The sequence below is a fragment of the Bidens hawaiensis genome, unplaced genomic scaffold (genome assembly GCF_021521415.1).
Source record: "Bidens hawaiensis isolate Kalapana, Puna unplaced genomic scaffold, B.hawaiensis_p1.1 tig00019553_1, whole genome shotgun sequence".
NCBI lineage: Eukaryota > Viridiplantae > Streptophyta > Magnoliopsida > Asterales > Asteraceae > Bidens > Bidens hawaiensis.
Window position 1 is genome coordinate 386001 of NW_027492967.1, and position 12832 is coordinate 398832.

General features: G+C 35.5%; 1 protein-coding gene and 1 pseudogene across 1 annotated transcript; both read right to left on the bottom strand.

Annotated features, from left to right (window-relative positions):
• Positions 1 to 258: 258 nt before the first annotated feature.
• Positions 259 to 7066, bottom strand: LOC143558533 (rhodanese-like domain-containing protein 4, chloroplastic). Its single transcript, XM_077047360.1, has 16 exons — positions 6872 to 7066; positions 6550 to 6623; positions 6400 to 6480; positions 5643 to 5727; positions 5058 to 5155; positions 4875 to 4962; positions 4471 to 4798; positions 4155 to 4402; positions 2326 to 2978; positions 1687 to 1789; positions 1519 to 1605; positions 1311 to 1385; positions 1171 to 1245; positions 927 to 1007; positions 568 to 858; positions 259 to 448 (listed from the first exon to the last, which is right to left on the bottom strand). Exons 1-16 carry the CDS (start codon positions 7064 to 7066, stop codon positions 401 to 403), a joined length of 2610 nt encoding a protein of 869 aa, XP_076903475.1. The 3' UTR covers positions 259 to 400.
• A 2895-nt stretch (positions 7067 to 9961) lies between these two features.
• LOC143558534 (protein WHAT'S THIS FACTOR 1 homolog, chloroplastic-like) lies at positions 9962 to 11316 on the bottom strand (annotated as a pseudogene).
• Between the last annotated feature and the right edge of the window lie 1516 nt (positions 11317 to 12832).

Consider the following 12832-nt stretch of genomic DNA (forward strand, 5'->3'; position numbering starts at 1 on the left):
AAAGAATATATAAACTCCTTTCTCTCATACACCATTTCTTACTTTCTGTTAATTGTCAAGTAATGTGACCTGATAATATTATATATTTGATTGTTATAATATAGTAGCATGTGTTATATTTTGTACACCATCCATCAAACTTACTTCTTACAATTCAACATACTTATATGATATATGTAATCATACAACCCAACCATTCATTTGAACAACACAATATTTGGCATATTATTATTATTATTATTATTTGAAACCATCACAGCAGCAAATCTACTAACTGAATCCAAAATGCATACAAGTAGATGTCAATAAATATGCATATATTGAATGCCATTAACAGCTTAATTAGGCAGGCTCTTCAGATGACCACTTCAAGAATTTGAACTCCAAATTATGCAAAAAACTATGGCTTTGAGGGGCTAGGCGAGGATGGAGGTTTCAGATTAGGATACTGAAAATAATTAAAAAAAATAAAAAAATTATTAAAAATAAATCTTCAACTCTATCAAGATGATGATAAAAATCAAAATATTTGTTGCTTGAAACATGTTTGGTTTTTAGAGAACTTACATAAGGGTATGGTGAAAGTGGGCGTGACGGTTTTGGAACTGCTTCTTCTTTCACTTCGACCGCGTTGACTTCTACTGGTGTTGCTGCTACCGCTTGTACCTCCGGTGCTGGTGCCGGTGCTTCTGCCTGTACCTCTGGTGCTGGTGCTGGTGCTGGTGCTGATGCTTCTGCTTGGACCTCTGGTGCTGGTGGGGCGGAGTTAGTGGGCTCCAAAACGGCTTCTTCGGTAACCTTTGTTGGTGCAGGAAGGGCATTGAATGTCACGGGTGGTAGAAGCGCTTTCCCAATATCCTGAGTTTTTAAAACAATTTAGCACTAACATTCAAAACCAAATATAACATATACATGGTTTTAGGCACCTTGATGTCATCTAGGATCTCTTTGGGCCCGATTTTTCCGCTCACAAATTCACTAACTTCTTTAAAAGTTCGTTCTCGATCCTGCCATGGAAAACGCATAAGCGAATCTTTAGACCAACCGACCAAAAACGAATCTTGCTTTCCACTACTCTATTATGATGATCACTTTCATGTTGGTTTTGAGAAATAGTAGATAAGCAAAAAATTATTATTAGTCAATACATGCAAAGAAATAAAAGAGGACCTCTGCATATAGTAGCTTCTTGCTGACAAGCTGCACCAATGCAGCCGAGCCCAACACCTCGAGTATAGTTTCAACCTGAACACGATGGCAATGCATTTAAGAATCCAAAACAGAAAAAAAAGGTTTTTGAAGATCCTAACCTCCGTAAATGCCAACAAACTTAGTCCAGCAGCTGCGGCGATGCCAAAAATTAAAGTTATCACTTCGGAACCCTCCTGCATTTCAAGATAACTTCTTTAGAAATTGGAAACGAACGTAAAGTTCAAGACTTTTATTAATAACCCATGACAATGATCCTAATACCACAACTGAAATAAGAAAACTGTGCATTAATATGGAGATACATACACCAAGAATGCCATCAACTGCATCATTTAGACTGCTTAAGTCTAATGAGAAGGATTTTTTGGGTAATATCCACGGAAGACCGCTGTTCTGTAATGACCATGAAAGGTGTGAGAAAAAATAACAAAAACACATTGGAGGCAAGAGACATTAACATTAACATCAACAAACCATCCATCCACGCGAGCCTTCTGCACCGTCTTTTATCGCATAAGCAGCTTTGAATCCGTTTACTGTCACCAACTCCGCCACAAGTTCAGAGCTCCCGTCGAATCTATACATTTCATGTGTTACTTAAAAACATATTTAAAAGTAAGGATGTTCACGAGCAAGCCCGAGTCGTGCCAGGGTGGGTTCGAGCTCGAAATTAATTAAGGCAGCTCGGGTAGTCTCGAGCTCGATCTTGAAGTTAAACGAGCCTAAGATCGAGCCATGACCCAAGCTGAGCTTGGGTCAAGTTCAGCTCGGTTACAGAAATGAGCCAGCCCGGCTCAGGTCGTTTCAAATCAAGTTTTTTTAACTAGTTTTATTTGAGCTTTTATTGAGTGAGCTACGAGGCCGAGCTTTTTGAACAGCCCTATTTAAAAGTGCATAAAAAGGTATTAGGATCAAATACAAACAGCTCTTAACGTGAGAAGCATACAAATAACTAGAGTAATTATGCTAACACTACAGTTTTTTAACTAGAGTAATTATTATTATTAGTCTACTTCAAAATTGCATAGTAATAATAATTAGTTTAACTGTTTGTACGTTTCGCAGGTAAATTTCTTTTGTATCGGATCCTACACTATAAAAAAGATGGCTTACTTGTCCAAAATAAACAATGTGGTGTTTTCAGGCTCTTTGAACTTCAAAGCCAGTTTCTTCAAGAACCCTTGTTTATCATCACCATTGTAAGCAACCGTCACCGGCTTCTTCTTCAGCCCCCTAACATCCGGACTCCCAACCGCCCGAATATCAGAACCAGCCCTGATATCAAGCAGCTGAGCATTCCCATCATCACCCAATTTCTCATAAGCAATTCTTGCAGTCTCCACCCCCCATGGCTTACTACTCTTTCCAAACACTTGTGACAAAATTGTCGGTACGGCCAACACCGCGGCTGCACCGGCTACCACCAGGGGGTTCTCGACACCGAAATTGATTAGCCCGTTAATCGCTCCACCGATATCGACATCGGGTGCCGAAAATGAGGATTCGGAGGCGGTTGTGGACTGAGTAAGTGCTTCTTCATATGTAAGTGCTTTGGCAAAGGCAGAATTGAAGACAGATGATGATATCAAGACTAAACTAGTGCCATTGAGTTGGGGTTTAGAGAGTTTGAGGTGTGGTAAAGAGAAAGATGAGTGCTTTTTGGGTTCTTGTTTAAGAACTGATGTGGGTTTCAAGACAACTGATGCATTCAAGGCTTCCATAGCATAATTCTTTCTTGGAATAAAGAAAGAAACAAGTAAGTTAGGTTAGTTATGAATTCTGGGTTCAGTTGGGTGGGAGATGCTGAGGTGGACTGAAATTTGAGAAATGAACCAGTGGTCGAGTGACATGTGGCAAGGGGAGGTTTGATGATCATGTTTTGGGTTTTGTGTGGTGGAGAAATGGAGTGAGGGTTCTGGACAGTGTGTTGGTAGGAAAAACAAAGTTAAAATAATAATATACTAATAGAATGAAACTTCAAGTAGTTTTAAGAAAAAAATGAATAATTATTATATAGATAAATATAAAATTATATAGTAATTATAATTCCTCTAAATGAATAATGAAAGATTGATAATATCATATGTGTTTTTAGAATTTTGCCAGCACATGTTTAACCTTTTTTTAATGCCTTTTAGAGAGATTATTTAGTATGACATTAAAGATAGCTGAAACATATAATATTTTTAGCATGACTACACAAATCAAACCTAGTGAATAACCATTGTTGAAGGGTCAAAATGTATTTTGGCTTAATTTTTATATTTTAGAAAATATGTGATAAAGTGATCAAGGTATTTTTTTTTAAAACCTTCAAGATTTATTATTTTTTATCTAGTACAATAATATAGTTGTAAAGTACAATAGTATACTTACAAAGTACAAGTGAAAACTTGTGTTGTACATAAAAGACCCACCCCACCCATTTTATATATAACATAACAGCATTGTTTGTATGCTAATTAGTAAATACTAAATAGGAGTGGGTTTCTCTTATATGTTTATGTCTAACAGTTTTAACACTCCACGTGATGATAATAAACAGGAACAAAAGTGTAATTGGAATGCACAAATTCATGGTGATTTTTGTATGTAATGTGAAGAATGGCATTTAGATTATAAGTTTTGCAGTCAAGATCTTGTGATTTAAGCCCAAACAAAAGCTTTAAAAGCTGAAAGCAATATTATTATTTTTTTTGCTTGCCCCTCAACCAATCCACATTTAAGATGAATTCAGAAGTCAATAACTGCGAAGACGCCAATTATTTGTGATGATGATTCTGATTCAAAAGAAATTGTTCTAACTTCCCAGACTTCCAAACAAAATCACATGACTTTATACTAGATAAAACATACAACTAGTACTAGAATGAAATTTGATGATACATTTTGTAAACTAGAATATATTAAAAAAAATCAAAATACAAAAAAGAGAATTAGAGAAGATGAAAGAAATAATCTAAACCTTGACCAATTTCCCAAATGGAAATGGCAGCACCCCACGAGCGAGCTTCATCCAACCGCATTTCAATGGACGAAAGAGACGGGTAGAACACCACGTGTTGATCATTATCATCTGTTGTATACAAGAAGAAATGCTCTCCACTTTTGTCATCCCATTTCAACTCAGGCTTATGCTTCTCCAACAAAGAAAGATAGTATCTCCCGAGAATAGCCCCACCGCCGCCACCTGCAAAAAACTAAGCTATTCATTTTATTATTCTGATAAACAATTAAGCAATTATAAACTCAAATTACCTCCTTTAAGAACATAATCATTCCCATAAAAGTTTATGCCTAAAAATATTTTATGAGCCAAGTTTTGAGATCCATCCGGTAGGAGCAGCTGCATTGTAGAGCGGATCCACTTCAGCGGTGCATTTGGACCCGGATTTTGAGGATTTGAAAAGTCATAAGTCATCAAGGAGTAACCATCCACGGCATCACTCAAGCTTTGCAGATCTCGAGGCCCAAAATCATACTCCTGAAGCCTATCAGAATGAGGTGGACCGATAACGTATACTAATTGCAGGCTCCGCTCATTTGAGTGCATGGCTTGTCCCAATTTTTTAATGAACTGCAGTGCCTGGTTTTTGGAAACACGTTCTTGTTGCATTATCTAAACCGGTACTGATTGCGGAGATTTTTAGTTAGAGGTTTACCAGATTGCGCATGTGTGGATCATGCAAGACACCGTATGCAGCCCATCGTGACCAAGATTCTAGTACAATGCCATCAAAATCCATCTCCCTATCCAGTCAAAACATAAAACAATGGTTGTAAGATGCCTTCATATTTTCTAGACGAAATCAACGAAACTGTATCAACAAGGAGATGCTACTTACTTGCATTCAGCTATTATAAGGCTAATCACTTTGTTCCTCTGCTTCTTCTCTTTTAGCAGACCCATAGGAATAGCTTCAAGTACAATTCTAGGTAAAACCTGTGAATATTGAAACAAGAGAATGATGGAAAAAATTAATCGCATTCATTTTTATATTGAAAAGAAAGTCTAATCTATCACTAAAGAATATATGTGGCCAGTTAACTATTGGCATATCAATCAGTAAACAAAAGAATGCTAATTTTGAACAACCTACAGCTACCGACATCTATATTTAAATATTAGCTTATAATGGTGCAAGCAAGCGTCTTACACTTTAACGCAAACATAAGACACGTCTAACTGAAAAAGATCTCGTTTAATTTCCTAAAGTCAAAGTGTAGCTCTTCTCCGAATGGATGGGGTCAGAAGCATAAACGTATGGTACAATTTCAATGTATAAATTTGATTGTACATTGATGCTTCTTTCATTTAATGTTTGAATTTCTAGCAATCAAATTATTTGAAAAAAAAAAAGAAAGAAAGAAAAGAAAAAAAAAGACAATTCATTTGACTGAAAACGGTTAAATAGGTGAATTGACTGTACCAGAGCATGTCCCCTCATTCTGAGATCTGAAATCCATCCCTTATCAACATTATGTCTTCCTTCCAGAACAAACTCAGCCCCATGACTACACTAGCAGACCAAAACATAGTGAAAAAAGGGTAATAATATAATACAGAAGCAAGCACACACAATATCACCATACACCATTATAATAGACTACTACAGCAGCATGATGTTATAAGTTAACAAACTGAAGTTAGCCAACCAAACTAGTTTTATAAACGATAACCATACATACTTTTCAGGCACCGCCCTCTATATTTTGGAAAGTTGAAAAACGAATCTACATCGTGTTTTTAACTGGTAAGCCAGTTTCTTTTTGTTTTTCAAAAAGTGTCGTTCTCTTTAATGATAGTATGCAGGTACATGAGTGGTAGCCTTCTTTTATATGCAGAAAAAACATTATTATTTTGGTTAATACTACTTTTTACATGTATTGTACACTTATCTTTGTTTATTTAAGATCATTGAAATTAGGCCTCCCTGCAGTTATAGCTTGTTCTAGGAGTGAGCAATAACCAAACAGAAAACGACAAAACCGAACAGAAAAAAACTGATAACCGAATTAACCAAAAAGCGGTTATCAGTTGTTTTTGGTACCCTCGGTTCCATTTGTACTTTCATATGTATTTCTAGGTTTTATATCTCCATGTCATGTATTTGTAAATAAAAATGTTAGGCGAAATTTGATTTTGGTTATTAAGCGAAGCTGATAGGCGGTAGTAGGTTAGCTTACCTTTTTAGATGATACCAGACAGGTGATATGTGAGTAAACTTAGAGTTGAAGTCCTTTGCCATTTCATAGCCCTTTGAGTTCCTGCTTCAGCAAAACAAATTAAAAAGGTTTCAATTAATTGAAGGCAAGTGAAGTGTTAGTTAGTGTTACCATGGTGTAATGTAAGCGAGCACAGGGTTGGGAAAATTTCGACTAGTTGATGATGCATTGTTTGCTGCATGTTCCTGAAAGTTGCAACACACTTGTGTTGTTCATGTAAGGTATGACAAAGGACAGGACAGAAGAAATAATAATAATAATAATAATAATAAGGGATATATATATAAATAAGCAAGGATTAGACTATCTAAATTGGTGGCTAAGAAACTGAAAATGAGCCTATTGAACGGAAGGGAACTCAACTCCCCACAAAAATAATAATAATAATAATAATAATAATAAATAAAAAACATAGAATAGAATAGATACATACAGTGAGGATTTGTTGGTAAGCAGCATCTGGATGGGATTTGGTTACTATACGCTGCTGGTGGTGGTATAAGTATAGAGAAATGGCAACAGGACAGAAGACGATCAACAGCAATACAATACTAATATTAATACTCCGCCACCGACTAACTTTAACTTCAACTTCACCGGACTCACCCCGCCTTCGTTTTCGCCTCATTCCCGGCCTCCCTTGGATTATTATTATTATTATTACAACGGAATGAAAACCCACCCCACCTTTGATTCCTCCTTCAAATCGGATACATGTTTTCACTTCCTATTCACACAAATTAAGCTTGTCTTGTGTTGTTTGCAATATTGGTTTGACCTACCAACTTCAATTAAAAGCCCCCAAAAATTCAGCTTCAAATTGAGAAAAAACAAATTAGCACGATGGGTGAAACAATTTTTAAAATTTGAGACATAAACTCAGTTGATACTATTATCATCGTCACTTGGGTTTGCGGTACATCTTTATATAGATGTTTCATATAAGACATTATTAATTATTTATTATTATTTTATACTACATTTTAAGATTTATTTATTAACAGATTAGTTTGTAACACTATTTAAAATAAAAAATAAATAATAAATCAAAAGATTAAAGCAAACTAGTTTGTCTCAACAAACTAGTTTGCAAACTCTTACATGAACACATGTTAATTTTTCTATGATCTACTTTTTTATTTATTTTCCCTTTTTATTTCACCCTAATTTTAACTATAATACTGTTTTCTTCTAATAACTTTTGATAATTAAGTTTTTTTTAAAATCTAAAAACATATTCTTGTTCAATGTTTTTTTTTAACACGGCGGTATAAATTTTATTAAAAACAAAGCTCGTAAAAAATATTTTTAATAAAAAATAAATATGAAGTATGTTTGATGAGTACGAATATATTTTTTTATTTTTTTAAATATTTTTAAATTTAATATATTGTTAAACTTTTAAATAAAGTTATTATTTTTTATATTATTAGTCACTTTAAACAAAAAAATAACAATTATAAATTATATTTATTTAATAAAAAATAGTGCGGTTTGGGTTGCTAATTTATACTATATATAAAACATAAGTGAGTGACCTTTTAAATTTTAAGAGGTACCAAACTTGTTGCTTTAAGTACAAACCATAAAGCATATGATTAAGACATTTTAAGGGTAATTTTGTCTTTTGACAATTTTGTCTTTTAGCAAAAATGATGTAACTTTGATGTTAATTTATAGAATAGTTACATATATACCCCTTATTTTAAACCAACTACCCCGTGACGTTTAAACACTTATAACTTTTTCACACGTTAATATTATTTATAAAACATTATACCATAAAAACGAGTATTTTATTCTCTTTATTTTGAGTATGGTATTGCTATACTTTTTCATTTAAAAAACTTAACGTGTTACGTGATTACCATTAAGAACCGGCAAACGGGTCGGGCAGGTTCGCCGTTCAGGTTATGGGTCTAAAAGGTTAAGGTTAAAATGGGTTGATACACAAAAGGTTATTTTGGTTTGGGTCAGAACGGGTTCGGGCCTAAAGGAGTTAAATCAGTACGGATTTTGATTTCGGGTTATAACATTGTCAGGCGGAATGGGTGGCGGGTCAAGACTCATTCAATGTAGCGTTACGTGTGCACCGACACCTGATTGCACGCGTACAGTCGTTTGACGTGCATACTAACACCGTACACCAATTGAGCTTCCAATGTCGCGTTACAAGTATATTATCGCCGGGTTACACGTATACTGTTGTAAGTGTACACTTACTGAAACAGTAACACGGTTATGTGTTCGATGTCATGTTTGCGTACATACCCCGCTGCATCGTGCGGACACCCAGCTAGTGAGTGATGAAAGTTTGGTTTGGTTGGGTTGGGTAGGTAGAAGAGAGAGATGATTTTATAATAAAAGATTGGTTTGAGTTGGTTTGTGAATTTATTCAGATCTAAATGAGTCAGATCTGAATGAGCCCCTGTCCCATTCAGCAACAACAACAAGTCTGAATGATTCAGGCATAATTTTAACCATTCAGATGTTTTTCTATTTGGAACCAAAGAGTCTGAAATCTGAAAGAATCAGATGTTTACCATTCAGATGTAAACAAACCGCCCATATGAAACAAAGTCTAATGGTTTAATCATCTCATTGAATTAAAAGATATCACTTGAATCTTTTGGAGCATTCTAAGACACATTGAAATCAAATCAAAACTAAAACGTTAGTTAGTAACACTTAAGTTTGCTTTCGTTTTACAGTTCAAAACTTCGGTTTTACCTAAAAAACCATTTATTACTATAACTCTCATTTTGAGTCTGGTCAAGGGACTTTATATTTGAAATGTTTTTTTCTGGTCGGTAGCATTGTTACAAAATGGAGCACTTGAGAGTATTATTATTTCAAAAGTCAAAACTAAACTTAATCACCAGGCCCTACTTTGTGATCATTTACTTCACACATTTTGTTTCAACATTATGGCGGAATTTGTATGCTTCTTAAACTATGTCATGTTTCCAACTCTACTTGTGACTGATTAACCCTGCAAAATGGTCACGTCGGTCGGGTTGGGTGACTGGTCAAAATAGGTTCGTGCCAAGGCACACGAGTTATATGCAAAATGAGTTCTGGTCAAAACGGGTGATTGACAAAGCAACAATATTTATTTTACTAATATTATAAGATTAACTTAAACTAAATTGACAACTATATAATCATTAGGGGTGCACAACCGAACCGGCTCCGGATCCGAAAGCAGTTTGGTGCGCACTTCAAATCTGATCCGATTCGCCGGTTAACGAACCAAACCGACACATTCCGAATTCACGCGTTTTCCCTGCTGCAGCGCACCGGTTTGTCAACTAGTTGAGATATAATACACATATTGATCACATCTGAATGTTTCCATTACCTATAAGTTAGGTGCCAACCTTGTTTTTAACTTTTGTTCACTTCATTATATAACTGACTTCTCAAAAACAGTTTTCTAGGCTGCTTCTCTTCTGAAATGTTCTTGCTGTCAATAACATATTCTATCTCTTACCTAACTTGTAATAATCATAGCAACTAGGCACATTTTAAAGTAACATTTACTTACTAAATAATGCACTGCTCACAATCATATAAGTTTAAAACATATAATTACTTCCAAATTTTAAGGTGTTACATATAAAGCACTAAAACATAAAACATCTCCTGTTTTACCAGCGTTCTCTTGGCCTCCCGTCTGGCAACACAAGACTAGGAACCTTTGATTCGTCCTTTTTGCTTTCACCCTGCGTGCTCTCATCATCTTCGTCAAAATCTGGAGGCATGTCATCGTCATCCTCATCATTGTCGTCACGCATTTCATTGTCCACTAAACCATCAAAATCCAACCAATCCTCTTCTTCTTTGTCCTCCTCCTCTTCTTGATCGGTAGCATCATTTGAATCGGTTTTCACCACACGCCCTCTGAACCTAGGAACAGAAACCAGCGCACGAAGCTTCTCTTTAATCAACAACAGCCGGTTCTTGTCAACCAGCTGAGAATCACGATATGCGTCTCTTAAGGAACACAGAGTCCCGGTCCCCTTTCAAAGAGACATAAAACATATCAGGGTGTCTTATAAGCATCCCTCTAAGCTGTTGCGAGAATCTAAACTCCTCTCGGAAATGAGTCAGGTGGTCAACCAACGTTCGCTTCTCAACCGTCAGACTCAACATCTCGTGCACAACCGCACACGCGTGCTTCTCTTTCTCCGCCGTACCAGGCTTCAGCGCTGAGAAATCGGAGTAAGGCGAAATATACGGCATGTCTCTGAACTGCGAGATCCGTCTCATTTCACCTTTCGTAAGTTGCAGACCTCTCGGTAACTTCACTCTGTTAAACTTGGGCGGTCTGTCGATAATCAAATCCCTCTTTTCGGATCGCTTCTCTTCTTCCTTGAGCTCTGCGAACGAAACCGCAAGCTCCGGATCCCAATGCGTCAACTCCAACGCCGGGCCTCGTTCCGTTCTCAGGACCCTAAAATACTGCGGATATCGCTGGCAAATGGTGTCACGAAACTCCAACGTCGTTTTTCAAATGCGCGATCTTCTCGATTAAAATCCGCTTATCCAAGGACATCATCAAGAGCTTCCTGAGCTTGAGCACCAGCAAATCCTCCATCTCGTTCCTGACCTTCATCTCCTCAAGCTGAAAGACAGCCGGAAACTTCCTGAGCAGGGCGATAAAGCGCCTTCGTTTCTGAAGACACGGAGCTGCATTAGGCGATCGGGCTGGCTTAACAGTATCTTTCTGATCTTCATGACCAGTTTAAGCTTCTTGTCTCGTTGGATAACGTTGTCGAAAGGAAGCTCCTTTCGGCGTTTAACTAAAGCTTGAATTGGATATGTTTTCCTCCGGGTATGCTGATTGTGTTCGACAAAAGAACCCGGTTGTGGTAATTGAGGGTTTATTAGGGTTTTGAATTGGGTGGGATATGAACAAGGGCAGAGTAGTAAGAGAAGAAGAAGAAGAAGACATGGTTAATTGGAAGAATTGAATTAGGGTTTATGATTGATTTGATTTGATTTGGGGTTTATGGGATAGACTTCACTTTATCATCTGAAAGTAACAAGCTTGATTTTTGAGATGGGATTACATCACATGTTCTGCAAATCAAGACCTTATATATTTAACATGGGTTGGGTTACGAAATAATCTTGTCCATTCATTTGAAAATTGAATTGTTAGAGATTAGATTAGGTAGATCATAAAGTGTAAAACAAGGGTAAGGGCATAATAGGGATAACATATTTGTTGACTTTCTCTCTTCACATACAAGGCACATGTCAAATACCCCCATCATTTTAAAACGCCCATAACTTTTTTATACGACATTTTTTTCAAAACAATTTCACCATAATAACGAGTGTTTTTTTTTAAATATTTATATAAGTACCATAATGCTATATAAAAATAAAAAAAAATTCGTGGGTTTTTTACACAATGTGTTTTATCAAAATTGTGTTTTACAATATTGTGTTATACAAGTGTATTTTATTTTTTCATAGTGTTTTTTGCATTGTGTTTTTTACATTGTGTTATGTAATTGTGTTTTTCATTGTGTTTTTGTCATTGTGTTTTTATTTTCATAGTGTTTATTCCATTGTATTTTTTACATTGTGTCTTTTTCATTGTGTTTTTCATAGTGTTTTTATTTACCGACGAAATTTCCGAAGACTTTTCCGGCAAAGTGGTGGCGGTGGGCGATGGTGGTTGTAGGTGATAAGTGAAAATTTAAGTGGGTTTTAATTAAGTTGGTTTTTGAAATTAAATTAAGTGGGTTTTCAATATTAAGGTATTAGACAAAAATACCCTCCTTCTTAACCTTCTTAAGATAATCAAACTTCTTATTTAATCTTTTCTCTATTTAACATTGTACCATACCAGGCCCCTTGATATTTTTTTTTCTGTTCCTTTTGTTTTAATCCGATTTCATTGTTTAACTAAGAGCGTTCTCATCCCATCCCCCATAATTATGTGAGGGGGATTGGTAAATTATAGGGTGAGGAAATGTAAATTATAGGGTGGAGAGAGAAATGTAGTGATTTTTTGTAAATTTGGGGAACATTGTTTGTCCCTATTTATTTTTTAATATTTGTTGGATTGGTTGTGAGTAGAGGAGAGAGAAAACTGTAATGATAAAAGTATTATTTAATTAAACAGGAAAGAGAAATGTAATGTTTTGTAATGTAATTATAAAGATGGAGATGAGGAACTGGATGTGAATGCTCTAACGCATTTACTGAGTCTAGTCTGTTTTTTTTTTTTTGGATAATTGTACATTTCTCTATCTAATTGCATATATTTATCCAAAAAAGTTCAGTATGTTTTCTTATTCTTAATTCTAAGTATTTTGATTTAAGCTTAATTAAAAGTAATTTATAAAATGACTATTTTACCTTTAATCATTTACAT